Raw genomic sequence first — 27,813 nt, 5'->3', positions numbered from 1 at the left:
AATATAATATAATGCAGAGAAAATGCAATTTCCAAAGTCCATAACAAGGAAAACGTCATATTCCCCGCCATGAATAACAAATCCTACACTTCATGAGCACTGCTAATGTAATTACCTTCAGAAACAAGGATGGATAATTAATCCTTCTGCCACCTACTAGCACAATTATATCCACATACGTACTACATATATGGACTGCAGGAGCTATAATTCTCACATGACCAAGTGTTATACAAAACTGATTCTTACGTACCCGCAAACTTCACCCTAGCAACCCGCTTGGCAACCAAACAGTCCATAAAAAATTCCAGATCTTTCACTGTCAAAAATGTTGATGTTACCTGAAGATCACAAGCAAGCAGCAGCTATTGAACGACGTCGCAAATTTGAAGAAGAACGGAAACGCAGAATTTTTAATGATAGACAGAGACTCATTGGTGTAAGTACAATTACCTTCATTTCCTGGATGGATGCCAAGGCCTAGGTCTATAGAAAGGGTAGAAGTAATCTAGGCATACTACACATTCTGTCTGAGCCAGATTTCTTCCACGACTTCCATTTCAGAAAGACACAGTTATGCCCAAACTCACCTACCATTAGTGAAAAAAGTAACAGATAACATTTAAAATTAAAGTTACAAAATATTTGGTCAGTCAGTCAAAGAACCCTACCTGATGTTCACATCCAAAGATTCGCCAATTTTGAACACACCCAACTGGAAACTGCAACACAATACTGAAGAACTTGCACTCCCCAAGTGGTCAGCCAACTTCAACTGTAGAGAAATAACACAAATCTTCAATTTGTAAATTCAGGTCAATGTAACATGTCTGCCTCCAGTTCATTCTAATCTGGTACAAATTCCATGAAGCAGAAAGTTCATCAGGTAGTATAAATATACCTTGCCTTTTTATGGAACACAAAGGATCATTATCATCTTCACAGTCCCTGTACTGAACTAAAAGAATCCAGTCTTCACTGTCTCACTCCATTTCCACGCAATCTGTTTTGATAATATCTTCTCATAAACACTATGGTCTTCTAACTGGTCTCCTCCCATCAAATATAAAAAAATGTTTCTCAAGTTTTCCTCTTCAATTTCACAATCCTAATAATATTCATTGAAGAGAATAAAATGATCACAAAATTTTTTCCACCCTTATTTCCCCTTTCCGAGGCCCAATTATTCTCCTCACCTCCCCATTTTCAAACACCCTATATCTATGAGAGCTTTCAGAATTGCATGGTGACATGAAGATGGCTGCCTTGTGGGCTGCTGCACTGTCAGGTAGATACCGATCGATGTTTGAGAAGAAATACCGAAATATCACAAACATTACTCTCATACACGGTCACCTAATAAGCAGATTATAATAAATAGTTAAAATGTAGTGTTCAAAAAGAACACGTGATGTGCCATTTATGATCACTGCAACTATAATATTGGCACACGCATGACACTGATAATTCAAACAGTGGTGGAAACATGCTACAGTGAAATCCCCATTTAGTATTTTATTATGAAACAATGGATCTGATCATTAAAGTAATAAAAAAAGCTTTCTAGGTTACTACTACTGATGGGGATGCACAAATTATACTTTAAATTGACAAGCATTATGAGTACATGGGAATTCTACTACATATCATCCTAACTTCTTCATGACCATACTTGTATTCTTTCAATATGTGAAATATTCCATGGTTTTGGATGGACTAGTATCTCAGAATAACAAAGGTATCCCTGGCTTAATAATGGTTGGGAAGCAGGTTTAAAGCAGTTCAAAGTGCAGCAAGTTTGTAATCAACTAACTCAGTGTTAAGTGGATGCAGTCTTTTGTATAGAGTAATGCAATGATTGATTTGATTCACTGCAGATAGATCTCGCAGCATTGGAGCAACAAATTACAGAACAAAAAGCGAATGAAGAGGAGCAGCACAGGAAGGATGAATCATTTGAGGAACAATGTATTCGTGATGCTAAAATGGCACTTCTTTTTGAAAAGAAATTTGAAGAAGTAAGTAATACTTCTGATGTCACATTTACAATAAATTACTATTTATAGATATGATAGTGCTAGTAAAATGTTTTCATATTGTATGGACTTGCACCTGATGTGATCAAAGGTACAATTGCATTTCCTTCTATCCTAAAACCAATTCTTTAGTTTTTCTAACCATATTTCCACTCTCATTACTAAATGAACCCTTTACCTCTTGATCAAAACTGTGCTTTGTTTACTCCGCTAGTTACACAGTACTGAATGGTACAATGTCTGTGAATGATAAATTTGTATGTAGAAGAGTTGATTCAGGATTGGGCTTACGCTACTAACACTGCATTATTTCTAGGAGAAACGACGCATAAATGAAGATATTAATACATTTCGGGCCATTTACCAAAGACCCGAGAACAGGCTTGAATTTGATCTCTACGATCCAGATGGTCTTAAGAAAAGCCTTCCAGCCCGCTTATTGGATGACGATCCGCGTTGTGGACCGTCTTCTGCTCAAATGTACGTAACAGTTCAATTTGCTGATATCAATCAATATAAAACACAGACATTCCAACTGCATGTCCTTACAATAAATCACAGATACAAATATTGCTTTCCTACACTTTTGTGACTCCATTTACAAGTAATGCTCTACAATATTAGATGTACTTTGCTTTTAAGTACTTATCACATATAGGACTAATATCTCCTTAGGGCGAGTGTTACAAATGCTCCTTATGCCTCCACAGATGGTCGTTTCATGGTCTTTCAGTAGGACTCTACCAAAAGCATTTTTTCACCTTTGCAGAGGTTTGTAAAAAAGGGGACTCTTATCATGGGAAAATTTAAAATGACCTCTGTCTGATATTCCCAAAATGTTAATTTCTGAATACTTTGAAAGAAACCTTTTTAAAGATTGTATAAAATTTCTTAAAAAGATGTGGTAATCTTCCTAAATCTTCTGAAGAGTAGGAATGCATTCCTTTCCATAAAAATACATGTACTTACAGATTTGCTGGCGAGGATCTGGCGAATGAAGACCGACGGAAGGCCCAGCGTGACCAGTACAGATCATGGCTAGAACAGCAAATAACAGAACGGAGAGCTGCGGACAGTGATAGGAAAGCCACACAGAAGGCATATGACAACGCACTGTTAGCAAGAGATAGACGTGCTTCTGAGCTGGAGAGAATGGAGCAGGATTGCCGACGACGGCTCAGTGAAGCTAATCTCAGGTTTAACAAGGCACTGGTAGGTTTCTAAGCATACAAAATATAATACTTTTTAAGCTGTTTGAAGGAATAATATAAAGTTAAAAAAAGTAAAGTAGTCTATTAAAGAATAATATATGAAACACAACTGCAGGTTTGATAAAAATGGCACCACTCAACTAATTCCATGGAAAATAGTCCTTCTGGACAATCTAGCAGTAGGTTAAATTAGATACAGGTAAAAGGTAAAGTTGTCCCTGGTACTTATTAAGCACCACAACCCAAAGTTATATGGGAAAGTGGAGCTCAAGAACAGCTGTTTATGGAATGTGTAGGTTCATTACCATGCTCACAACAGCCTAACACTGATCCTCTCCTCAGGTGAATCATCCAGCTCAAACTTCCACACCTTATCTCTTTAAAATACATTTTACATCCCATCTTTTGACAAGTTTCCAAAGTGCCTCCTTTATTATAGATTCTCAAACTGGAATTAAGTAGCATTTATCACCTCTATTGCAAGCTACGTACCTCACACATCTTAATTCCTGACAACATCTGAAGAGTATGATAATTTTCTTTTCTTAAAACTCTTCCACACATATAAAAATTTACTGGAAACTTTGGAAATAATCACCATATCAAAGACAGAAAACTGAATATAAACAAAATTACAAACGTGATTTTTTACAAAAGATTCAAGTATTGATTGGCTGGCCTTTACTGCATCCTTTCACCGCAAGGATAAAAAAACACATGATCATAAAAACCTTTTCAGACCTACTGATTGCATTTTTCTAGTCAATCTAACAAAATACATGAGCACTCACAGCATATGTATTTCTCAGACTGCCTTAAAGTGAATCTGAAGAATTTCACATCAGGCTTACAGTCATCACCCCAGAATTTAATCAAATTTACAGGACATACACTCCCCTCTATCCCCAGTAATGTAAAATCTTAAGTGTCATTCCATGTAGTAATAAGCTCTTAAGACAGCAAGCTGCTTTGCCTCCACTTCCCCCAACATACCTTTATGGAATGGTGCATAGGCACAGGACAACGTAAAACAGTATTAACTTCATCACAGGTAAGGATCAATGCAGGTCTGGTTACAATACAGCCTTCACCTTTCTGAATGTCAGCATGAAGGCACAGATTACAAGTGGTTCAAATGTCTGAACAGCTCGTCACACTGGAACAAATAACAGCACAACACAGTCTCAAGCGAAATATCTAATATATAAATTATGTCTCTTCAGGAATACATAATTCTCTTTTACAGGCAGAAGAGCAGGCTTTTCAACGCAGACGTGATGAAGCAAAAGATATGGAAGACAAACAGGCTGAAATATACAATCATCTAACAGGAGACATGCTCACAGAAAATCCAGATGTAGCAAACAGCAGCTTTGGTCCTAACCGCAAAATACAATACCTCTATAAAGGGATGACTCCTGAAGAGCGTAACAGTGTTCGCAAAGAACAACTTCTGCAAATTGCAGAAAATAAGGTTACTTTCCTATTTGATATACTTCCACATACATTTATCACTGTAAATTGACGCTAAGTGAGAAACATATTATCTGAACTCCTAAAAGTAATCCTGGAAAACTAAGAAATAATTTATTTTGTTAATATACTTATTTTATTCTCAATACTAATGATGCAAAGCTTGAGTAAATCATTATAATCGTTCTTTCAGATATGAAGAACTTTTAATAAAAAATGTGTTTTGTGTGTACTTTAAATTTGACCTTGTTATAGCAGAACAGAAAATATTTAACAATATCATGTAAAAAAAACTTTCTTTGCCTGTTTATTATCAAGAACCCAATTATCCCCACACATTTAAAGTTATGGAAATAGAGATCACATTCCTCGAGTTCACTTCTCTTTAATCTTCCAAATAAACATACACATTTTTAGTGTATTGAACGATAAAGATTTAGAATATAACAAAAAACACCCACATATTTTTGTATCAGAACATTGGTCACTGATTTAAGACGGGGGGGGGGGGGGGGGGGTAGTATCTGCAAATATGGTAGTGGGTAACGTGAGATTGAAGGCACAAAAACTTATCACCCTAAGAAAAACAGAAATATTCAGGACCACGTAGAAATTCAATACTCTTTCTGCCAGTACTTGTGAAGTTGCCTTCCCTGACTCATTATAACTATAAACATAAAATTACAAACCACTTATTTTCATACAGGCCAAATATGCAGCAGAAGCACAACTAGAAGCAGAATGGCAAGAGTTGATAGGGGGAACAGATCGACACGCTGTTCTTAAGGACCGAGAGCTTAGGAGGAAGCAGAGGTAAGAAACAAGGTACAATAACAATAATGAAATTACAGTCTTTCATAATTAATATTTTATTCCACAAACAAATATGATGTGAAGTCTAATTTGTTCCAGAGAGCTGAATAAACAAATTTTGGAGCAGAACAAACAATTGTCCAAAGAACAGACAAGAAATCGGGAACGCGCGGAACATGTCATCTTCACAAATGTACCTACTGCAGCATATTATGACCAGTTTAACACCATAACCAGATAAAAACTAATTCAAAAACAGAAATTTAATATTAAGCATACCTGAAATTCATCTAAACACCTGAAAAATTGGTTTTATATTTGACACTTTCTTTAGCGGGTATCATATTCTGCCCTAAAAATTTTCTAACAAACTTTAACCTTACATAAAGGATACATTTGCATATAACACAATAAATTGTTTATATAAAGTTTGGCACATGTGGGGCAATTTGATATAAATTTATAAGGAAGCACTAGTTTTAAGTCATATCAACGGCAATGGGCTAGGTCAGGAGAGACATACCATATCCTAGAAGGTATATGTGCAGTTATACTGCAAATGTAAATCAAAGTAATGGATTAGCCCAACAATCCAGTATTACTGGTACTCTGTCCCTTTATGGATATGTTACTTAACATTGCATGATGAATTATTAGTATCATTCTGAAATTAGGCCTACATCATGAAGATTCTGAATAGAATCTGCGATAATTCGTGCCGTTTTCTTCAGATACCCTCCACTGGTTAGCATCACAATTGGAACTCTTCGTTCACGAGCCTTCATAAAAACTAGTTCATCCCTTCGTATTATACCCTATAAATAAGAAAAGACTATGCCACTGCTAAAATACATCAAATTTATACGCTTCAATATATTATACATTAACACTTCTACAAAACTTAATTTTTATGCAATGATGCAAATGGCATTTTTAATTTATAAATTTCACTATGATAACACAATCAGTGACACAAACAGCACTTCACCTGGGCTCATGACTACAAGGCACGGCACAAATTACTTGTAACAATTTTTTGTAAAATGGTACACACTGTTAAGCTAAAGGGAGAGAACCTAATTCCTTACAATTTTTATCACTTTACTTATGCATGGTGTACAGTCAGCTGGACAATAAAGATGCACTTGAGTTGTATAAGAATGTTACAGAGTATTGAGACATTGTTTGTTAATAAGTTGTATGCATTAATTAATTTCAATGTGGGTCATTAATTAAGGTAAGTTCCTGAAACAGAGATATCCCTATCAAAACTGAACATTAAAATCTATAATAAAAAATACTGAACCAGAAAATAAAATGAATAAAAGCACAAGATTGCTAAAACACGTAAAAATATGGATTTCTTAACAAGCAGTGACTGAGACTTGAATGCAGATGAAGGAATATAGTGTGTTACAAAGACAGAAAGAAATGATATATTAAGCAGACATAAGCAAGCCTGATAAAGCACATGAACAAACAGGATGTACCGAAGTCAAAGAACAGAGTTAAGAAAACAACACAACCACAAGTTGCGACCGTTGAAGACAATTAAGCAGCGTATTCTGATACAGCAGAAAGTAGACACTATAGTGGACAGTAGCAGAAGCACACTGCGGACCAACCTTGCTATTCAAAAACCATTTCTAGCATGCTAAGTATTTAATCATATCGCATGAACCATGTCAATCAAGGGACCCATTTCCAAACAGTAATGAAGAAGAGTGATATTAATACAAATTTAATGTAGCTAAAAATTATATAATTCCAGCTATACCATACTAGACAAAGCACATATACTTTCTATAGTGGAAGAAAAAATCCCCACAGTCAAAAAAAAGGTTATGAAATGTTTAAAAGGATTTGCATATTACTAGCTTCTCAAGAAGAACTCTGCTCCATGGTATTAGTTTCACTAGTCTGAAGTGCTTAATGACATTATTATCACATATGAAGCCATATGCATTTTCTCATGTCTATGATGAAGACAATATAATGTGAAGGAGAAAATGTTAACAGTAAATAATAATCAGAATTTCTTCAGCTCTTCTAGTCTAACTACTGGAATTTATATCTTGCTACAATAATAATCACTACAAGAAAACACATCAGCAAAAGAAATCACCAAACTTATTTTCATTTAAAATCCTGTGACTAAAAACGTTCAGACATATTCACAACAAGTAAACTTGTCCTGATGATTCCAGTGACTTGCCCTGAATGTTCATTCTCTAAGCACAAATGAAAAATGAAGTACCTTTAGTGTGTGATGATACAATATTGACTCAATTATTTCACACATCCACACAGTTTCCTTACCTGTGCAGAAATTGCCAGAAGTCCCAGACTGTCACCATCTAACACATCAGTTCCAGCATTGTACACTAGTATATCAGGATGAAACTCTCGCAAAGATTCTTCCAAATTCCTAACAAAATAAAATGCATACATATACAGTACTTCCTTACTCACATCACAGAACTGAACAATCAATTTGTAAGACAAAAATACATACAGCAAAAAAAGAAATTCTCTTAAAACCAAGTAAAGATTTTGGTCCAGAAGTAAACACACAAATACCTAAGCACATGTTCATGTCTTCTCTACATGGTGTCATAAGTCACGAGACCATATTCTGTAACTAAATTGTGTGTAAATATCACATCCAAGTGAAGAAATTTCAAACCATTACTTAAGCATATCTACTCTTAACTTTAGTTAATGCATTTGCATACTTCACTACACGTCTTTCATGTACTGAGCCATAATGAGAAATATTATGAAATTTGGTTTCAGAATTAAACATATTTTACGAGAGCATCAGTACATTCCTTCTTCAGTGAGAGAAATAACCACTTACTCTTCCACCTTATGTAGATATTCATTATCTTCAGTGAAGTGCCGGAGTTCAACGCAGCGTCTAATTGCAGCTTTGGCACATTTGTCTCGTGGATAAATTCCACAGTTATACATATCAAAGATATATACGTTGGAATGGTTTGTGAAGTCCCGTTCATAGCCATTCCCCTATATATAAAAAACAAGTAGTACAAATCAAGAATGTCACAGAGACATAACTTTCACGGGTCAAAGAAATGACGGGCAAATTCTCAAAAGTTCATCATGAATAATCAGGATTTCACAAAGGTCCTGTTAAGTTCAGGCACTGCTCACTACCGTACAGTTGGCGTAAAAGTAAACAAAAAAAAATTTATGTGGGGAATTTTTTGATTACCTGAGGAACAATTAGTCTTGAGAACTCTTTTCCATTAAATTAATTACTTGTACACACCTCTTTTATCACTTACCTGTAATAATAACTTTACTCTCTCACAGAACTGTAAATGTGTTATAGAGGGACGAGTACATTTCCTTGTCATCAATTATGCGTTGGAATTATAAACTAACCTGATGAGCATCCAGATCAACAATCATGGCAGATTTCACACGATGATGTTCATACTCAAACAGAAACTGTACAAGGAGAGTAATATCTGCATATGGACAGAAGCCTCCACCTTTGTCTCTGCTACAGTGATGAAACCCTCCCCCCAGGTTGATAGCCCATCCTCGTTCAAGAGCCAACTTCCCCGCCAGTATACTTCCTCCAGTTTGAAATCTATTTTTAAACACAATTTCAATCTTCCTTGTAATGTGCTTACATAGATCCACGGGCCCAAAAGTTAGTCAGACTGACTATATGATTTGGAATAAGTCATAAGTACAAAATATTTGTATATTTAATTCTTACTTCCTACCTCATTGGGCGTAAATAACTTGCTTGAACTAAAAAATTTGGCACCAACATAAGAGGTGGAATTTCTGCAATGAGGGCAACATTCCAACTCCACTGGAAAAAAAAGAGCTTAGGATGGTAACTAATTGCAACACTTAAAAATGTAGAAAATGTGCTCCTGAAAAAAAAAATTCATAAACAAAGATCCAAATGGTTAAACATCTACAAATATTTGTTCATGTAAAAATGTATACAGTTACATGAAATATTACGTTATCATTCTCAGGAGATCCCGTCTCAACCATATCTACGCCATCATCCATCATGTTGTCTTACTGACCACATAATTGCATTTCAGAACTCAAATAACATAAATGAGAAAGTGGTACATAACCTTCATGCACTATAAATTTAAAACAAGTGAGTGAGGAATTGGCTACATGTTTTCAAGCATCTCAACACTTCTTACCTTTAAACTTTTCAAGTAACGTGCAGTATGCACAAGAAGTAAATCCTGATGCTGAACTTCATTTGGCTTTATGACAGTATTTTCATTTACAAGATTTGCATCCTTCAGGTACTGTAAAATAAACAACTTAATATGGACAATATATAAATGAACAGCACACACTTAAGATGTCAACATATGTGTTGTGTGATAAGTGTGTGTAGAGACACCAATAAAAAAAACCAGCACAGTGAAATTTGTGCTTTCAAAGCAATAATGTAAAAAAAATGTTCCGACATAATAACCAAATTTCACTGTGAATGTACCATAACTGTGAAGTCACATGTAGTTTTACTTATTCTTGTTTATAACAATATTTTTTTCTGATAGGAAATTTATGCCTTATAACTCTGCTTCATTACGTTTTGGTGATATATGTACCATAAATAACATTTCTGCATCTGGTTAAAGAGTTCTAACCATAGAAGTGACATTTTCAAAATGAACACAGCAGTTTGTAAGTATACAACTAAAACGATGTTGAACAGAGGAGTATTCTTATGAACTTATGATGAAATCATTTTGAATCATATTTGAAATAAGGTGGAAGATACGGATTAAGACGATGTTTCCACTTTACATGGGTTGTCTGACAACCAAGCCTCTTTGTCTTCTCACAGTTCCCTCTCCTAAATTCCTTTCCAAGGCCTTTGTTCCCTGTGTGATATATTTCCCAACTTCTTGTTCCCATCTTTTATCAGTCTTCCTCCTGCGCCTTTTCCTTTTCTACCATACTTAAAACAAGTTTACACCACTTCAATATATTGTTAGTTTGTCATCCAAGGCATGTAATATCATATTCTCTCAAGTTCTTTTATTTTCTATTCTGTCTTTCAGTCTCTCATTCCACAATACTTCCAAATGTCATCTCTATATTCAGAAATCTACTAGCACCTGCCTGTACACATATTTCATATGAAAACAAGTATTCTTGATACATAACCTCTCCCACTCATAAATAACATCAAGTAATAAATAATTACACAGAAAATAATTTTTAGCCTCTTTCGCTGACTGACAAAATGAGGAGGTATGGGTCTGTGCACTGATGACTTGATTGCACCTGCTAACCTGTGTCAGCAAACACGAGCATTTTTAATACATAACCTTCATCATAATTATACAACATACCTGAAAAATATGTCCCCACTTTGCTGCATCAAATGGATGGAGCTTCTCAATGCCACCGAAATGAACATTGTATTCTTCTCGATAAATTATTGGCAACTGGTGGGGCTCTGAACTTACATAAATCTGTGAAATATGGTGTTCCCTTAAAACAAAAAGTTAACTGATAAATATCTTTAGAACATTCATCAATATACACATACTAAATTACAAAAGGTTTACTGAGGAAATCTCCACAGTAAACTAGTAAACAAAGGCCTTAAAACAAACAAACTACAAAACATTATAAAACATACACATGTTTTATTAATGTTAAAGTCTGACAACTTAATCTTTACTATAATCAACACAAGATCAATTCAGAACCATTGTAGAGGAAAAAAATAAGGGCATGAAATGGTCCTAACCTTTTAAAAACGTTACATCATCCCCTAGGAAGAAAAACAGAAATCTGAAACTTTGAAGACTACAATGCATGTGATAGCATAATAAAACATCCATCACATCAGAACTTTCCACTTACATCACCAAGTATGTTGCATCAAGCTGTAATGTGTCTTACTTGAAACTTGGTGATACCCGATTGAAATCTTATCAGAGACAAGGGATATGCAGAGGTGTTTTGTGGTTTTTCTCAGTCCCTCTGGCCAAATGCCCCTGTAGTAACTTTAAACAGGGCATGACCACTTCATTCATATTCATGTCAACAAAATGTGAGTCTTCTCACACAATCTGACATTAAATAAGTATTGCTGTTGATACAGAATCATTAAATAACCTACTCTTTGTCCTCCTCCATCATGCTTCTTACTGCTAGTCGCAAATGCTAATGCATGCAAATGAATTTCTAATCTGTAAGATTTTCACACTTCAATGGCTACGATGCCATCCAACAGGCATGTAGAGAATGTACAAGTCTTATCCTGTTTATTTTCTCTTTCACAACAATTTAAATGCATGTGGATATGGATTTATGAATAAAACTTTTTTAGACTAGGAGAATCTGAAGTGCCATCATGTTCTGCATTTTAAATATGGGATCACATGACAACTCACAGTCCAGGCTACATAGGTATTGTAAACCACTACTGAACTACACTTATAAAAAGTACAACTTACCCAGTATTTGACACACGTTTCTTACACCACCCACCCATCAGCAGGCCAGAGGCAAAAAACTTGGTTTTTAACTCGACATCTGCCCAAATTCCTTAATTTAACACAGGTCACAGATGCAACTACAATTACTTGACAAGACTTCTGCAAGTAAGAAAACATTTTTTACAATATATAAAAAATTAGAATTCAGATGTAAACCAAAGTAATATATCTGTTTGGTAGGATTCGACGTTTTCATGGCGGTGTGTATCTGCCTCCATTATCATGACGATAGCGGAACCTAGTACCTTTAAAATATCGTAAACTTCTACTAGACCACACGGCGGTACAATGCAGCCATCTTCATAGTTCAATAATAAGACACACACATAATTCATTTACTTTTCTTAAACACAGTCTAATATGTTATTTACATAGATTCTGTAACATCAAATAGTAGTGATCTATGAAATGTTCCGTCTCGGCATTTGTTTGGAGGAACTGGAAAGAACCACAGAACATAATCAAGGTTACCTGCAAACAGAGAGACATAATCAAGCAAATTAGTAGGGCATAAAGTTCTAGATTTCCATTTAGAGGCATCTGGTTTGAACATTGCACAGAGTATTAGCTATCATGATAAGATTCCTATTCTCGTCAGTCTGTAGGTATGTTGTGACAGCATATTGAAATAGGTCATGACAGCCTCCTTCTATTCCATAGTTATTCACCTTTCTCTATTATCATTTCTTAGTTGATTCTTATTCTTCATTTTAATGTTATATTCTTGTAGCCAATATTTAGAATTTTTAATATCCTTACTGTATTAGTTATATATTCAATATCAGTGTAGGCTTTAGTTATTCTACTGAATAAATAAATGAATGATCAATTCTGGTAACTTTTTGACGTTGAAATCTGAATGTGTATGTGATAGAGAGTAAGCAGATTATGAAGCAAGGATTAATAAATTAAATATGACTTCAAAACCTACACTAATTGCGAATATATATAATTGTAACAACCACAGTCTTCATCATGCTTAAAACCCATACAGTTCAAAACATTTGGCCAATTTGTTAAGGGAGAAATTTGTCAAACATTTCTGTAATTCATGGGTCACGTTTTGTATTGGTCGTAGGCCCAACCTCTTATATATGGGCTCAAGTACTCCAGCTCATGTTTCCACCTTCCTTCTGCTAAAATTTTAGCTTTCGGTATTTCCGAAAATGTGCTACTTAATATGTAAAATATGTCATAAAATATCCATACATTTTGTACAATAGGGCTATTTACACGCACTAAATACAGGCGTAACCACTAGCCTCATATTTGCATTCATAAAAAATATATTTCTGTATATATTAATCTCTCAGTTTGAAATGATGACACACACGGTTATTTTTTTAGATTATTATTATCTATCAAAAATGTAAAACAGACCACACTGACAGTAGCCTTTCTTTGTGGCCTCGCCCTGTACCATTTAATATGTAGTTCCAGATGAACTGTTAGAGCCAAGTGGTAGGAACGTATTAGGATATATTTACTCGTTCCTATAACTTAACATATGTTTCTAGTGTAAGAAATCTAATATAAATATGTAGAATTTTTAAAGTATTATAGAAGATGCCTAGAAGTTTTGATGTTTCGTTTTCTCCGAAGAGAGGTTATGTATCTACGATAGGCCTAATTATAGTATTCGATGAATGATGTTTACGGTACATTTATGTGGATTTATGGTGCTTCAAAAATTGTTCTAGGTATATTTGATTTGATTTTATATAGTGATAATTACGAGGGGAATATATGATAGGCGTCAGTAATAATATTGAATGTTTGTGAAGTTACTGACACAATAAGAAGGAATAAAATGTGCTGACCACGTATATTTGGCATTGAGTTTAAGGTTTATTTACAGGTATTAGATCTAATATAAACAATTGTTGTCTGTCCACATCTCATTTACACTGGCTGCTTGTGTATAGTTTATATGTAACAATAATATGGTATTGTAGTGCCAAGGTTAAGTACATTATTGGTCTTTCAGTTCATTGCTAAGGTTCCCATTCCAATGATTTGTGTACAGAAAGTAATGTGTATCTTTCATTACAGCAGATGAAATGAAGCCCTCATTTGTTTCTTAATGGAGGCTAAGAATCTAATCATCAGCAAGGAAGCCCCTTCAGCTTCAAATGCATTTCAATATGCAAAATCTGAGTAAGATACCTGTACATTTGGAATTTGAGCTGTATCATATGCCTGAACAAGACTGTATGTTTTTTGTTATGGTCCAGAATGTAATCAGATTGTAGTCTTTGCACTGTGTAATCTTGTAGGTGACTATCATAATTGTAAAGGAATCTGTTGTCTTCATGATAAGGATCAAAGTGAATGTTGGTAACCACCAAATAGTTGTTATAACCCAGAAGACCATGAATTCTAATTATTGTGAAAATCTTATATCTGAATATACTGTAAAACATTAACTCTTTATGATTTCAATGGGTGAAGTGCTGGGTCTTTGTTTACTGAATAATGTTTCTACATTTATTACAGCTTTTTAATGTAACATTAGCAATGGTTTAATGTTGTAACATTGCATCATTTTGTTGTGTACAACAATATTAAAAATTTGATCCTTATGTAAATAATCCTTCACTTAATTTTTAAAATGTTCTAATGTAATATTCTTTGTTTTTATAACAGTTTGTTGCCCCCATTATTACTTGAATATGAGACATTTGTTGCTGCTCTACAAGACCAAGTTGATTTTTATAAGGTAAGATTCGTTAAATATGTTGGCATTCTACATTAACATCACACCCTATCCAGACCAGCTGTGGGCTTACCTTGCCTCCTGCATTTCCCTGGTGCTGAAGTGTGAAGCCAACCTCCCAGCTCAGTAAATGCAGGGTTAAGAATATATGAATCTTTACTTCGACACCCTCAAGTAGTTAGTACATAATTACCAGTTTCTATGCAAATAATGGTGTGTAATTTGAGTATGTTATGAGTTTTGAATCCATCTCCCATATGGGCTAATATTTTGAGGTTATGATTGAAATGTTAAATTTTGTAACATCACAAATATTCAATTCAATTCTTTATTATTATATTCTTCATAATGTTAAGATATATATATATACATATATTTGTTGAATATAGATACAAATGTGTTTTATCATGTAGTTATTTATAATATAATTAAGAAGCCGATAATTACTTGGATTCTATGGCTTAAGTGTATTTTTTCTGAATGCTTGAAAAATTTGTAATGCAGGATATCTGCAGTAGTTAATATAGGCTAATAAAACCTATATAATGTAAAAATTAATTTTCTGCTTGCCACATATTGATAGGTTAGATAATTCAAGGACAAGTTGGAAAGGACCTGTAGTTTATGGGGAAGTATGCTAGAAAGTGGCAACTTGGAGGACAAAGCAGGTGTTGAATGTTATAAAAGTAGACAGTGAGGTTGTGAACTGGCTCTGGATATTATTTAGTTTCATGGCTGTGTTAATGATGTTCAAATTGATGGTTATTATTATGAGTTATGAAGACATTTTATTGAAAAGCTTTTACTCTAACACTTCTACAAACATTAATTTAGTACTACACCAAGTTATCAACTAGACTCATTTTAAACATGTGGCTGCTTTACCCCTGCCCATGAAATGATGCAAGTAAAAAGACTGGAAGCCACTAGTCCATGGTAATGATTTATAGTACTCATATACTTCTTGTGTTTGAATACCTCCAGACAGAGCATACTACACTGCGCAAAGACCTACTGGAACTTGTTACTGAGAACAGATGTTTATCAGACAAATTGAAAGATGTAATGAGTACCAAGATCACAGCAGAGTCTACTGTATCACCATATCACAAGAAAAAATCTGACATGTTAAGTAATCTTCAACAGCAACTCTGCTTGACAGCTCATGTATGTAGCAACACACATGATAAAGGGGAGTCTTTGTTTTTCATTTATTCCCCCCCCCCCTTTCTGTTATTTCTTATACACAAAATTAATTATATGTATTGAGCATATATGTTTGTTGTAATTTTAACAGCAGGAAGAGGGTTAATGTATATTTAACTTAATAAACACATTTTATTATGTTCATGAACTGGATGACATGGTCTGAAAATATCATGTTATATTTCCAGTATAAAACTTTATCACAATCTGAGATTTCTGGTTTTCATGGTGGTGAGGGTGATTATCTTTTGGGGTTCGGTGCTGTGTTAACTCATCAGTAATGTCAGTGTTATGGAGAAACATGCTGTCTCTAGCTTCAGGGCTGAATTGCAATCTGCTTATGGACGGCAACACTGATACAAATGACACTGCATCCCATAAAACCATCTACTTATACTGCATACAAGAATGTGTCAGTAAAGTCTCTTCTGTTTTTGATAATCATGTTCGAAGGAAAAGGACTCGGCTGTGGAAATGTGGCACATGGCATTACGGGAAGTAGAAAATCTAGAGGAGGGTCTTAAATCTTACCAGGACAACAGGCATGTGGATTTAGCTCAGAAAAAGATAGAGGATGTAAGTTTGGTTCTGTGACTAATTTTATAGTTTAAGTTTTAATACATATGAACTCAGTTTGCTGGTATGTTGAATAATTAGTGCAAAAATAGTAAGTTCTTAAGTTTTCACTGTACAGATGAAGCAGGATTTCTCAAATGCCATAACAATGTTGGAGTTTAAACTTGCAACAGCAAGAAGTAGTCTGGCAAAAGAGAAGGAAACACAAGAAGAAATACAGAAACGACTGGATGAGAGTCTACAGGAAAATTCAACTCTAACGTTAACTTTGAAGTCCAGACAGCAGGAGCTAGAACAGGCATTGCAAGGTAATAAATACACCATATTATCCTAGGTCATAATCATTACCATCATTCAAACATGTTCCCACTGTCAAAGTTCATTATTTTTCAAAGGAGTTTCAACACTCATCCTTGGTCGTGGATTATCCTCAAACAGCTTGAACTTTATTCTTGGTATTTAACTTATCCAAACGAATTTACATACCATAATTTGGGGACCAATGACATAGACTGTATGCCGTTACGCTGTGTAGAATTGTAACATACATTCATGAACTGCACTTTACTTACAATGATTCAGTAAGATCTTTTTAAAATCTATAATAATTTACCTTGTTGTAATTTATTATTACCATGAGTAAATACAAAAGTTGCAGTTGAAGGAGGTATTCATTGTGATTTATTTCTTGTTCAGGACAGTGTGCAACTGCAATAAAACTGCAAGAAATAGAGAAGAAGGCAGTGGAATTTCAGGAACAAGTGGAGAGTATTAAGAAATCAGAGACTGATTTGGAATTAGCTTTGGCACGCTGTCATGAACAGAGAGCTGAGCTACTTCAAAAAAACTTGGATGCTCGTGAGAAAGTCAGTGAATCACTGCACTTAGTAGAGTGTGCAGTGGCGGAGAAAAATGCCGCACTATTTAGTGAAGCTCAGACTAAAGGTAAGACCATATAATATAGGATTAAAATGTCAATGATCAGTACACAATTTTCTTTTCTATTCAGGATTGTAACAATTATTTTATTACATTTCAGAAAAGTAAGAAGAAAACAAACAATTCACACTTGTAAAGAACCATATACACTGTTTAGAGTAATTGTTAAAATTATTTAGCCTTTAACATGATCCTAACATCAAAATCCAAAACTAAAAATTGCCTGACTACATTTTTCTGTGATGGTTGATTTATATGTAATTTCCACACATATTTGTATTTAAATACCAGTTAGCTGATTTTGTTACCAAAAGGTTGCTTTTGCAGAGTATGAAAGCATAAAGATTTTTCTGTTTGAAAATTTAATACTTTTACAGATGAAAATGTTCAGCTTCAGAAGATGATGGCAAGCATTGTTGACGAAGCAGGTGCAAGAGTGAAAGAAGAAGTTGAATATATAAAACAGCAATATAATAAAAAGCTTGAAGTTTTGTTACATGACATGAAAAAGTTAGATGATGTACGTATAATCAATAACATTGACCATCCACAATTATTTTTTTAACTCCCAGTGTTGAATCATGAACGTCTCACGATGTCATTGCATTTATATTCTCTTGGTTATAATGGGAGAGCTTAGTGTCATAGATGAAGGAAGGTTTAATGCATATCTCCACCCCCCCAATTCATCAGATTCCCAATAACAGATTGTAGAATATGAGCAGCTCAGAAATCAGCTTTATCCCTGGCTGCCTTATCCCAGGAAAAAGCCCCAATACCTACTGGATATTCTGAAAATATTCAACACTGTGACACTCCTAAATCCACGAAAGTCAAAGTTAAGTTTGTATAAAAAGAAGTTATAAACAAAACTTAAAAGAGACCTGTAGACAGCGTATGTGTCTATGACCAGTCAGAAAGGATTTAATGCTTCAGGTAGAGTCCAATGCCTGTTTTATATAAACATTTTTGTTGATAGGAGAATAATGAAAACAAGAAAATATTACAGAAAGAGATACAAGAAAAGCATGCACTGGAAAGAGAACTGGAAAAGATGCAGGTGGAATCACCACTTGCAACAAGCATATTGGAGAAGAAATTGGCTATGGCCTATGATGAGTTGTCAGGCCTTAAACGTCGCAACCTGCAGCTGGGTATTGAAAAAGAAAACTTGCATTCTGAAATAGAGAGAATGCAGGAGAGGTGAGATGCTGACGACATTGATTATACTAATAAGACTGGTTAAATGCAATGCATGTCAGAGCACACACAATTTCCATATGTATTCTTTGTGCCTTGGAATTCTGAATACTCCTAGCTGTTCCAAGTACTTCTGGTGAAAATATAAACATCTTATTCAATAACAGAAAATTGGAGCACACTGCAACCAAATATTTTAGTTTCCACAATTATTATTATTAAAAAGCATGCTGTACTGTTCATTTGTTTACCAAAAACATGAAAGTATGTGTCTGTGATGTTAATCTTTATAATTGAAATGACCCTACAAATTTTTGTGAGGACCTCCCTCTAATATGAAATATAATCAGAATCTGTCCAATCTGTTATTTCAGTTTAAACATAAGGACATAGAGATGTATACACAGACGTGGCATTCCCTGTTTTTGCACGTCTTACAAAGCATACATAATTGTACTCTACAGATTACGACACAAGACAGGATATGCTTACATTGCAGTACAATGCTCAATTTCAGCCATGCACTAGACACTCGAAAGATGAATATAGAATGTCACCTCATGGAAGAACAGATATTAGGCCTACAAGCACGGCTGGAAGCAGAAAATCATGCTAAGAGTAAGACAGGTGGACATGTAGAAAAACTGGTAGAACGAGCCCATTTCTTGGAACAAGAACTTGAACGACGACAGGGGCTACCGTAAGTGATGAATTAACTTTTTATATTGTATATAAAGGTAAATAAAAGGAAAATCTCAATAAAACCTTCTGCAGGTGAGAGTTCAGGTTATCACAGTGACAAATATAAACGGCTTGTCTTCTGGAATGTAGCACCATGTAGTCTGATAGATAATGAGTGAAATTTCAGCTTATGTACTGTCTGTCAGTATCTACAAGTGTGTAACATCCCAGAAGGCAGCCACCTCAAAAACCTTCTGTACCTTCCACGATGTTTTAGCGTGATTGTCATTTTCAGAGACTGGCAGCAACAGCAGTACGGTCAGGAGCACGAGAAACAGATACAAGAAATTCAGAAGCAAAGCAGTGCAACAGCTAGCGAACTTGAACATCATCTTGAGAGACAGCAATTAATGAAAACCAAGTAATTAAATTTGACTTCACTGGCTGGTATTCAGACCATGGGAGACAGGAGCATGACATGAAGTAGTAATAAATAAGTCAGGACTGTATATTTATAATAGTAATTAGTCATTATCAATTATTTAGAGGAAAGTGACATCTTACAACTGCAGTACACCTCAAAATTTGTGTAAAGAACAAATTATCAAGTGCAATTACTGAACTCTGCCATACATTTTAATGTTTTATGGTGGAAAATAAATTATTTAGTGTCTCCTTATTAACCAAATGAAATAAGGTACACATATAACTAAAGAGGAAAGTGCCTTGTCAAGCTCATGCTGTTTCAGGTATCACAAGGAAATAAAGACCATGACTGAGAAGTTTCAAATGCGGTTACAAGAACTTCATTCCGAGTCAAATGCCCTCAGAAAGGAGAACAAAGTCTTGAAAAGTCACCTACGAACACTCCAACAAGAAGCAGCTGCTCATAAATCATCAGTGAATATGTAAATTATTACCAATATTTAAGAACACTCAGTAATTTGCATTACTATTTATTTTTGTACATTTATATTTCATTAATTCTCAGAAAATATGTTTATCTTTGATGCTGGCACATTTATTACTCTGGAGGTATGACCTCACTTGATACCCATGCACTGCTGAATGAAGGGTATGGAGTCATATGAAAGGTAATGTTTAGCAAAATATGTAAAACATGTCATTTTAAGGGAACATTGCCTCCTAAATGCAGGCCAACTTGAAGTTTTATTTTATATACTTAAAATTATATTAAATGTTTTTTTATGTGGTAGCTTCAAAAGTTCTGGGTCAGACAAGAAAACAGCCATCATAACAGGTAGGACGAAGCTGGCTGAAGGGATGTCACCTCATGGATGCAGCAGGAGTTCGAGTGAGACTATGTAGTAGTACGTCATACATGGTGGAGTCCAGAGATGTTTAACTACTGAAAGCCAATATTTTGAAGGCAACTCTGCGTAAGGGCTTCTTAAAGTGGTCAGATCTGAGACATGATTCCTGTCCCTGAACATTTGATGGTACCACATAAAATGGATGAGACCAAATTATGACATCTGTTGACTTCATGTGTTTGAAACAATATTACATTCAACAATAATGTACAGACATTTTATGACAATACTTTTGTAATTTTTACATACTTTTCATGAAACTGCAAAATAAAATTTATATATATATATTTATTTATTTATTATCAAGAGTGGAAATCTCAAGCAACTTTCTCTTGGAAGTTATGAACAGTAAAAGCTACACACTCATTATCTCTCATACTCAGCCATCAGCAACTGACCCAAACACCACATAAAAGAAAAGTTTAAGAATGTGGGTTTGACCAAGTACTTAGCACAGCTGATGCTCAGTGACCTCCAAAAGTAACAGGACAAGATTACACACCAATTACAGAAATATAACATTTACACTGCTTTCCTTATTTTATAAGGGCAGATACATTTCACACTATGCATCATAGCTAATGATTCTTTAATAAAATGACACGTTCATAAACATTTCAAATTAACACATTGCTGATTGAAGCAACCAGAACACAGAAAATTATATAGTTCACTGCCTTCAATACCAAACTGATGACCATTTAATATGAGGATGGCAATAATAAATGCAGTCTTCAATACTGTGTGAAGCCAAAGTTCTGTGAACTGATGCATGATATCCAATATCATTTTTACAGTACATGATCAGACTCTGAATATGTTCCTTCAGGTTTCCTTATGTATGGATACAGCAACACAGACAGTAGGAGTGCACTTCGTTGGCTACCTCTTCTATATTTCTATTTTATTTACTTATGCATCATAAATACAAAGAATAAGATTCTGTATACTGCGAACAAAGTTATAATACAAATACCTGCTACAATATTTACCTGCATTGTTTCACTGGTATAATCACAGACTATGAATGTAGAATAAGTGAAACTTTCAGAATATTTTGTATTTTATGAGGCACTAATGCATGCAGCAAATAAACTTGGAAACCAGTACAAATCTTCTCCTGGATTCTGGTTATCAATCCATGCAAGACCCTCCTTAACCATATGATCTAGTGCCTTTCGGGCACGTTCACTTTCCCACCTTAGTTGTTCACGAAGCTGAGATACTGACACATGAGCCGTATCACTACTAGCTGCTTGTTGCAACACTGCTGTGTGATCCATACTCAGTTCACCTGGCACTGACTGTACCAAGTATTGACCTTTACCTACTGGTAAAACAGAAAAACCACTACCAAATATCCTGAGTTTCTGTGCTGCACGTAATAGGTCATCTATAGATATTTCTTGGTGTTGTTTATTTCTGCCTCTGGCTTGTACTAATCTTTGCCTTAATTCATCTAGACTAATAAGTCCACCATTCTTATAATTTGTAGCAAGGCAAACCTCAACAATCTGTACACTCAGTTCATAATAATAATCACCTATCCCAAGAACTGACCAAAATCCCTTTCCAGAAGCCAAGGGATCAACACCTATAGCTGCACACATTTCTTGAAACTGTCGTCTAAACTGGGAATTTTTCCGAATTTCTTTTTTATGTTTGGATGCAAATTCTTCTAAATTAACTCGAAAAACTTCTAGTTGTTTAGACATTTGTTCCAACTGACTTTCTTGAAGTTCAGTGCCTTTATCTCTATATTTCTCTTGTTCCAGCTTCTGCTTTTGTATCGCCCCCACTCCTGCTCTGCGTCTCATTTTGTAGGTGCAAACTCTTTCGTGGCTTAACCTATGATAATACCTTCAATTGCCACATAATTATTAAACGTAAGGAAGCTGTTCCAATGGTAACAGCAACAAAATAAAGATCGTAATGAAACAAATTATGCACTTCTCACATAACCCTTAACACAATCACATCGCCATTTTATACCACAGGTGTGAACGTAAAATGAACTGAACAACGGAATTATGTAACATACATCATCACAGATCAAAAAGGAAGTAGCGTTATCACAGATAACATCGATAATTCAAAATATAATTAAGCATATTGTATCTAAATACCAAATTTATTTAAAATATTTGAAGGAATGACGATTATAGACACACACTATCTGAATAACTATGCACATGTTTGATAATGTGTGACATGTTGTAAGTCAGTATGCTAAAGTACTGATGGTATTGTTCTATTTGTCGGATGATAGGACAAGTTTCCGCACTTTTATCACGCAATAGGCAGCAAAAAACCCAGAACACAATCATCTACCCCAACCCCTCAATTAGGAATGGTGCAGACAAAGCCCCTTCTTTCAAATTTTTGATAAATACGTATATTTATCTATGGTCTGTGACTATGTATGTCGAATGTTGTCATCTGGGATGTAAACAGCAAAATGGAAGATGGGTTTTGGAATTGCGGTTATAAACAAATAGGATGGCATTAATTGTACTGGTGTCCCACTAGTTTAACATAACTTAATTCAAAAGATATGCGATAATGTATGAACATTCTAAATTTCGTTTCCAATCAAACATGAAACCTAATAAGAATCCTGTTGTGTTCTTGGATATCAATATTGGATCAAGAAAAGGTTAGAGTTGTCACTGGTTATGAACATTATCGTTTCAGTTTAAGAAGTTTATGGAAACTGAAGCATACAATTTGTTCTCAGAAAAACAACCTATAAGCTACAAGCGAAATTTACTCATTTTTTCATATTAATAAGAATTTGCATTTAAGAAATTTGTAATTACAAATATCTTGCTAATAACATTGGAATGAACTACATTTCTGCTTTAATACTGGTAAATGATTGTCTCTGAGATTCTGTCCTGGAAGATTTTATTCCATATGAAATTTTCCAGACCTCATGTGTGTTTGAATAATAAGGTTTCTGAAGTTTTAAAATTTTATACATTTTTAGCCATATTACTAAAAGTTTATCAATAGCTCTGAAACAAAATCATTATATTTTCCTTTGACAGCAGGACGAGTTGTTTTAGAATTATTCAAGGATGTTGTTCCAAAAACAGCAGAAAACTTTCGAGCACTTTGCACAGGAGAAAAGGGGAGTGGAGTTTCTGGGAAACCACTGCATTACAAAGGAAGCATATTCCATAAAGCAGTATCAGAATTCATGATACAAGGAGGAGACATTACGATGTTTGATGGAACAGGTGGAGAAAGCATATATGGATTAACATTTAAAGATGAAAATTTTAAATTGAAGGTAATTGTGTTTTGCTTTTTTGTTGGAATATATTATCATGTGACAGTGGACTGAAAGTAAATCAGAAGGGCCCAGAAATACTACTTTATAAAGTTACAGAGGTTAATGCATTGTATTTAGAATCTTGGTATAGTCAGCATGATCTATAAAACAATGGTTATAATTATGTGTTCTGAAGTTAAAGTGAGGCCTCTGTACCCAATGCAGGAAGCAGGAAGTGATTACTCTATACCTCTGATCCATTTGTCAGTTTGCTAATATTGTTTTAACAGGCTGGTCTGTTTTTATTTTCTCAGTTGGTTAACTTACAGTTATGTTTTGTATTTCAGCATCATTCGGCTGGCATGCTGAGCATGGCAAAGGCTGGTTCTGACTGCAGCAGCTCACAGTTCTTCATTACCACAATCCCTTGTGACCACCTAGATGGTGTCAATGTTGTATTTGGTGAAGTGAGAAAAGGATTGGGTGTAGTGGAAGAAGTGAGCAGGGTCGGCACTCATGAGGACCGTCCATTTGCGGTAGTATAATTTGTACATGTATGCCTTTCCACAAACTTTGGTTCTATTTTAGATATAAAATTTATGAACTCAGTTTGAGTGTTTTATAATTTTCTTCAGTGAAATTTGAACATACACGCTAACTGGTGGTCATATTTTGTTACTGAAGAGCTACACAGTGGATCACACCCACAAGGGATAGCAAACTAGATCATACTTTGTATCTTTGAGAACATCAGAAGGTTTTGTTATCTTTTTTCCTTTCTTTTACAGAACCCATATTTAATTTTAACCAAACATAAATTATAACCAAGTATCCCTGAATTCCTGGTCAGTTATTATAATTTTCTTTAAATTAAATAAATATGAAAGAAATGGGTGGTTGAGTGTGAACAGGATTCATCTGGCTCACGATAGGATTCAGTGATGCACGCGTATGAAATCAGTAATTACTGTCCCTTAAGCAAAGAAAGCAAGAGTATGAGATCAGCACGTTTTATTTTAATGTAATTTACAACCATCATGAATAACAGTGTGGCAGAGGTTTGAACTTGGTAATATATCTTAGAAAAATATGCAACTTCTGTTAAGGTAAATTTGTCCATAGAATTTAAAGCAATATGGCAGATAAGATTTTTTTCCTTTCAGTTTGACAGTGATAACTAATGAACTATTGGAGCAAGGTATGTGAAATTTGGTTTGGAGGTAGATTATAAACATGCTTGGAAGAGATATTGTTTGCTATGTTGCATATCTTGCTAGATATGTTAGACTAGAAATCCTTGCAGTAGAAAAGTGTGATTTATGGATTCTACCCAGAACTTCATGTCTCACCATACACCTACTTCTGTCAGTCTCTTATTCACGGTTATTATTTCATATTTCTGTTTTATTATAGTTTGGAATAGAATTAATTTAAATACACTATGTGTGTAACGGATTTTGTCATGTTTTACTTGATGCTGTGGTTTAATGAGGGGTGAGTAATATAGTAATTTTAAATTCATTGTGTGACAGAAATGTTGGATTGAAGATTGTGGGGAGCTGGGCCATAATGAAGAGGAATGGGGTATAGGAGAAGCTGACGGTACTGCAGATGTTTATCCTTCTTACCCAACTGATTGGAATGCCAGCAGCCAACAACTTGAGGTAACTGGAAACCTTAATTCAGAATGAATTAAGGTTTCCTTTGCATGCTGTTTATGTTCAACTTTTTCCCCTCTCCTCCAAAATGTTGTGGCTGAGTGGTTAGCGCTAATGGATCATATTTGAACGCTGTTAGGTTCAAATCTTGGCCAGCTATTCTGACCGAGGTTTCCAGTGGTTTTCCTCAGCCCTTTCATGTTGATTCCAGTGTAGCACCTTAAATGAGGCCACAGCTGCTTCATTCCATATCGTTTCAGACTCATAGTTTTATTAATTATTGTATAATGTGATGCTAATAGTCTGAGCTACTTACAACATCGTTAAACAACTAACTAACTAGATGGCTTAGGGTACCCGAAGGTTCATCACCGATTTCACCAAAGCCCTCCACCAGTCCCTGTCCTAGGCCAGCAAAATCCAGTTGTCTTCAACAACTATCTCCCATAGATCCTGCCTGATATTATCCTCCCATCAACATCTAGGTCTCCCTAGTGGTCTCCTCCCTTCAGGCTTCCTGACCAATACCCGGTGCACACCTCTTGCCCCATTCATGTATGACACTTGCCCTGCCCATCTCATTCTTCTTGAAACATTGTTAAATAAACCATGAATAAATTAAGTTATATTTTTATTCATAACATAATTTTATGTTTATTTTCAGATTGATTCTCTTGAAACTGTCATAACAAAAATAAAGAATTCAGGAAATTATTTCTTCAAGGTCAAGGAATTTGTATGTGCTGGTTGCAAATATCAGAAAGCATTACGTTACATAGAATGGTGAGGAATTCATAGTATTTTAGCTTGGGATTTTTGATTTTGATATTTTGTGTGTAATCCTATAGGAGCAAGGTGAGCAATGTTTGTAACGACTCATGACCATTTATTTGCATCTTGAGCACGTGAATAAAATAGTGCTGTATTGTTTTTATAGCCTTATACCCATCTCTTCAGAGCCCACTCCTACAAGAATTCATGTGAAGTCAAAGTACATTTATTTTACTGTTCTCAAGGTCTCGGTCAAAACTGAAAGAGATTCAGAATGATCCAAAGCAAAAGAATTTTGTGGATGCAGAGTTGATTTGCCTCTTGAACTCTGCGGCTGTTTCTTTGAAAAGGAAGCTGTTCAGGGAGGCTTTAGAGAGCTGTGATCTGGTGAGGGAACGCTAATAAGTAGTGATGTGTATGTAGAAAAAGAGTTGTGTTTATATCTTACTTTCTTATGCTTTGTACTTAATTTTCAGGCTCTTAAAATTGACAGTAAATGTGTGAAGGCCTTGTATAGAAGAGCACAGGCAAAGCAAGGGTTGTATGAATATGAGGCTGCTCTGAAAGACCTAAGAAAGGCATATTGTTTGTCCAGAAATGATAAAATGATACACAGAGAAATCTGTTCTTTGAGGAAATTAATGATGGATTATCTGACAATGGAAAAGATTAGGTGTGAGAAAATGTTCAAATAATGTCAGAATAAGCATCTGAAAGAGATGTCATGTGGCAGGAATGAAGAACAAGGTAAGAAATTGAAGAGGAGTTGTGTGAAGTAAAATAGGTGGAGAGGCTAAGTTGCCAGATGACCCATTAGTATTGGAAATATCGTAGGTGGAAGAAAAAGAAGGGAATTTATCCACTAGGGGTCAGCCCAACTTGGGAGGAGCATCTTACTCTTCTGCCTGAGTCTACACTCACAAAGAGACTCTGTATTCCTTCTTGTGAAAGTTTGTATATGCTATTGGTAGAATTTGCCTTAAAATGAACACTGAACTCTGACAGAACTGTAATGTGTTTATAATTGTCATTAGTCCTGTGACAAGAGTGTAGTAAAGTATTTTGTTTAAGAAGAACATCTGAAGAAACAAGGAAATGTTGAAAGTGAAATCAGAATATCAGAGTGATCCACCAAGAACTGTTGATTGCTTGCAGTAGGAAAGACAGATTATCAGAATGAATGCTGTTCTCTTCCCTTCTCTCAGTGTAATTTTCTTTGGAATAAAATTGAGGGAGCACAAGCAGTTAATTTATATGTTATTATAAAGTTGCATATAACTTTCCTGTATAAATGTACATGTAAAATTAAAATTATATTCTTTCGATCAGAATTTGCTATCACGTTACACCCATTCATTATTATGTATAGTGTTCCTAAATTCTTTCTCC

General features: G+C 34.9%; 5 protein-coding genes across 18 annotated transcripts; 3 read left to right on the top strand and 2 right to left on the bottom strand.

Annotated features, from left to right (window-relative positions):
• Positions 1-60: 60 nt before the first annotated feature.
• On the top strand, positions 61-6,426 carry LOC110829240 (RIB43A-like with coiled-coils protein 1). Its single transcript, XM_022062785.2, has 7 exons — positions 61-439; positions 1,878-2,018; positions 2,353-2,516; positions 3,008-3,248; positions 4,494-4,721; positions 5,427-5,533; positions 5,633-6,426. The coding sequence occupies exons 1-7, from the start codon at positions 329-331 to the stop codon at positions 5,772-5,774; spliced, it is 1,134 nt and encodes a 377-aa protein (XP_021918477.2). The 5' UTR covers positions 61-328; the 3' UTR covers positions 5,775-6,426.
• Positions 710-12,165, bottom strand: HDAC11 (Histone deacetylase 11). Of its 4 annotated transcripts, XR_002542916.2 has the most exons (10): positions 12,025-12,165; positions 10,909-11,050; positions 9,739-9,849; positions 9,292-9,383; positions 8,942-9,152; positions 8,394-8,560; positions 7,853-7,961; positions 4,241-4,403; positions 3,006-3,074; positions 716-775 (listed from the first exon to the last, which is right to left on the bottom strand). XR_002542916.2 is itself a non-coding variant. In XM_022062783.2 (8 exons), the coding sequence occupies exons 1-8, from the start codon at positions 12,060-12,062 to the stop codon at positions 6,193-6,195; spliced, it is 1,026 nt and encodes a 341-aa protein (XP_021918475.1). In that variant the 5' UTR covers positions 12,063-12,165; the 3' UTR covers positions 5,574-6,192. The 4 variants fall into 4 exon arrangements, 2 of the variants coding, with proteins under 2 accessions (XP_021918475.1, XP_021918476.1); XR_002542917.2 differs by lacking the exon at positions 4,241-4,403 and having other exon boundaries at positions 710-775; XM_022062783.2 differs by lacking the exons at positions 716-775; positions 3,006-3,074; positions 4,241-4,403 and adding an exon at positions 5,574-6,348.
• LOC110829234 (sodium channel and clathrin linker 1) lies at positions 12,060-21,005 on the top strand. 10 transcript variants are annotated; one of them, XM_022062770.2, is made up of 13 exons: positions 12,060-12,171; positions 14,119-14,223; positions 14,713-14,785; positions 15,767-15,949; positions 16,442-16,564; positions 16,683-16,872; positions 17,261-17,509; positions 17,881-18,023; positions 18,483-18,706; positions 19,221-19,403; positions 19,680-19,805; positions 20,134-20,292; positions 20,602-21,005. In XM_022062770.2, the coding sequence occupies exons 2-13, from the start codon at positions 14,150-14,152 to the stop codon at positions 20,711-20,713; spliced, it is 1,839 nt and encodes a 612-aa protein (XP_021918462.1). In that variant the 5' UTR covers positions 12,060-12,171; positions 14,119-14,149; the 3' UTR covers positions 20,714-21,005. The 10 variants fall into 10 exon arrangements, with proteins under 10 accessions (XP_021918462.1, XP_021918460.1, XP_021918463.1 ...); XM_022062768.2 differs by lacking the exon at positions 12,060-12,171 and adding an exon at positions 12,558-12,671; XM_022062771.2 differs by lacking the exon at positions 12,060-12,171 and adding an exon at positions 12,885-12,900.
• lsn (vacuolar-sorting protein SNF8) lies at positions 20,325-22,754 on the bottom strand. The gene has a single exon (XM_022062787.2). The coding sequence runs from the start codon at positions 22,533-22,535 to the stop codon at positions 21,783-21,785; it is 753 nt and encodes a 250-aa protein (XP_021918479.1). The 5' UTR covers positions 22,536-22,754; the 3' UTR covers positions 20,325-21,782.
• A 377-nt stretch (positions 22,755-23,131) lies between these two features.
• Positions 23,132-27,755, top strand: Cyp40 (Cyclophilin 40). 2 transcript variants are annotated; one of them, XM_022062775.2, is made up of 7 exons: positions 23,132-23,374; positions 23,772-24,013; positions 24,343-24,531; positions 25,528-25,659; positions 26,318-26,436; positions 26,670-26,811; positions 26,901-27,755. In XM_022062775.2, the coding sequence occupies exons 1-7, from the start codon at positions 23,281-23,283 to the stop codon at positions 27,117-27,119; spliced, it is 1,137 nt and encodes a 378-aa protein (XP_021918467.1). In that variant the 5' UTR covers positions 23,132-23,280; the 3' UTR covers positions 27,120-27,755. The 2 variants fall into 2 exon arrangements, with proteins under 2 accessions (XP_021918467.1, XP_021918466.1); XM_022062774.2 differs by having other exon boundaries at positions 23,769-24,013.
• The last annotated feature ends 58 nt before the right edge of the window (positions 27,756-27,813 follow it).

This window comes from Zootermopsis nevadensis, unplaced genomic scaffold, assembly GCF_977971745.1.
Source record: "Zootermopsis nevadensis isolate Lab colony 2312 unplaced genomic scaffold, Znev_1.0 Znev_ptg000022l, whole genome shotgun sequence".
Taxonomy (NCBI): domain Eukaryota; kingdom Metazoa; phylum Arthropoda; class Insecta; order Blattodea; family Termopsidae; genus Zootermopsis; species Zootermopsis nevadensis.
This window is presented reverse-complemented; position numbering and strand designations above follow the sequence as displayed.

Coding starts and splice junctions, on each gene's coding strand:
- LOC110829234 (XM_022062770.2), top strand. CDS start 14,150: ATGGAGGCTAAGAATCTAATCATCAGCAAGGAAGCCCCTTCAGCTTCA. Junction 17,510..17,880: donor TAGTGAAGCTCAGACTAAAG/GTAAGACCATAT, acceptor ATACTTTTACAG/ATGAAAATGTTCAGCTTCAG. Junction 18,024..18,482: donor ACATGAAAAAGTTAGATGAT/GTACGTATAATC, acceptor TTTTGTTGATAG/GAGAATAATGAAAACAAGAA.
- Cyp40 (XM_022062774.2), top strand. CDS start 23,281: ATGTATGAACATTCTAAATTTCGTTTCCAATCAAACATGAAACCTAAT. Junction 24,014..24,342: donor ATGAAAATTTTAAATTGAAG/GTAATTGTGTTT, acceptor TTTGTATTTCAG/CATCATTCGGCTGGCATGCT. Junction 24,532..25,527: donor ATGAGGACCGTCCATTTGCG/GTAGTATAATTT, acceptor ATTGTGTGACAG/AAATGTTGGATTGAAGATTG.
- lsn (XM_022062787.2), bottom strand. CDS start 22,535: ATGAGACGCAGAGCAGGAGTGGGGGCGATACAAAAGCAGAAGCTGGAA.
- LOC110829240 (XM_022062785.2), top strand. CDS start 329: ATGTTGATGTTACCTGAAGATCACAAGCAAGCAGCAGCTATTGAACGA. Junction 3,249..4,493: donor TCAGGTTTAACAAGGCACTG/GTAGGTTTCTAA, acceptor TCTCTTTTACAG/GCAGAAGAGCAGGCTTTTCA. Junction 5,534..5,632: donor GAGCTTAGGAGGAAGCAGAG/GTAAGAAACAAG, acceptor AATTTGTTCCAG/AGAGCTGAATAAACAAATTT.
- HDAC11 (XM_022062783.2), bottom strand. CDS start 12,062: ATGGGTGGGTGGTGTAAGAAACGTGTGTCAAATACTGG. Junction 9,850..10,908: donor AGTGGGGACATATTTTTCAG/GTATGTTGTATA, acceptor TTTATTTTACAG/TACCTGAAGGATGCAAATCT. Junction 6,349..7,852: donor TTCTGGCAATTTCTGCACAG/GTAAGGAAACTG, acceptor TCTTATTTATAG/GGTATAATACGAAGGGATGA.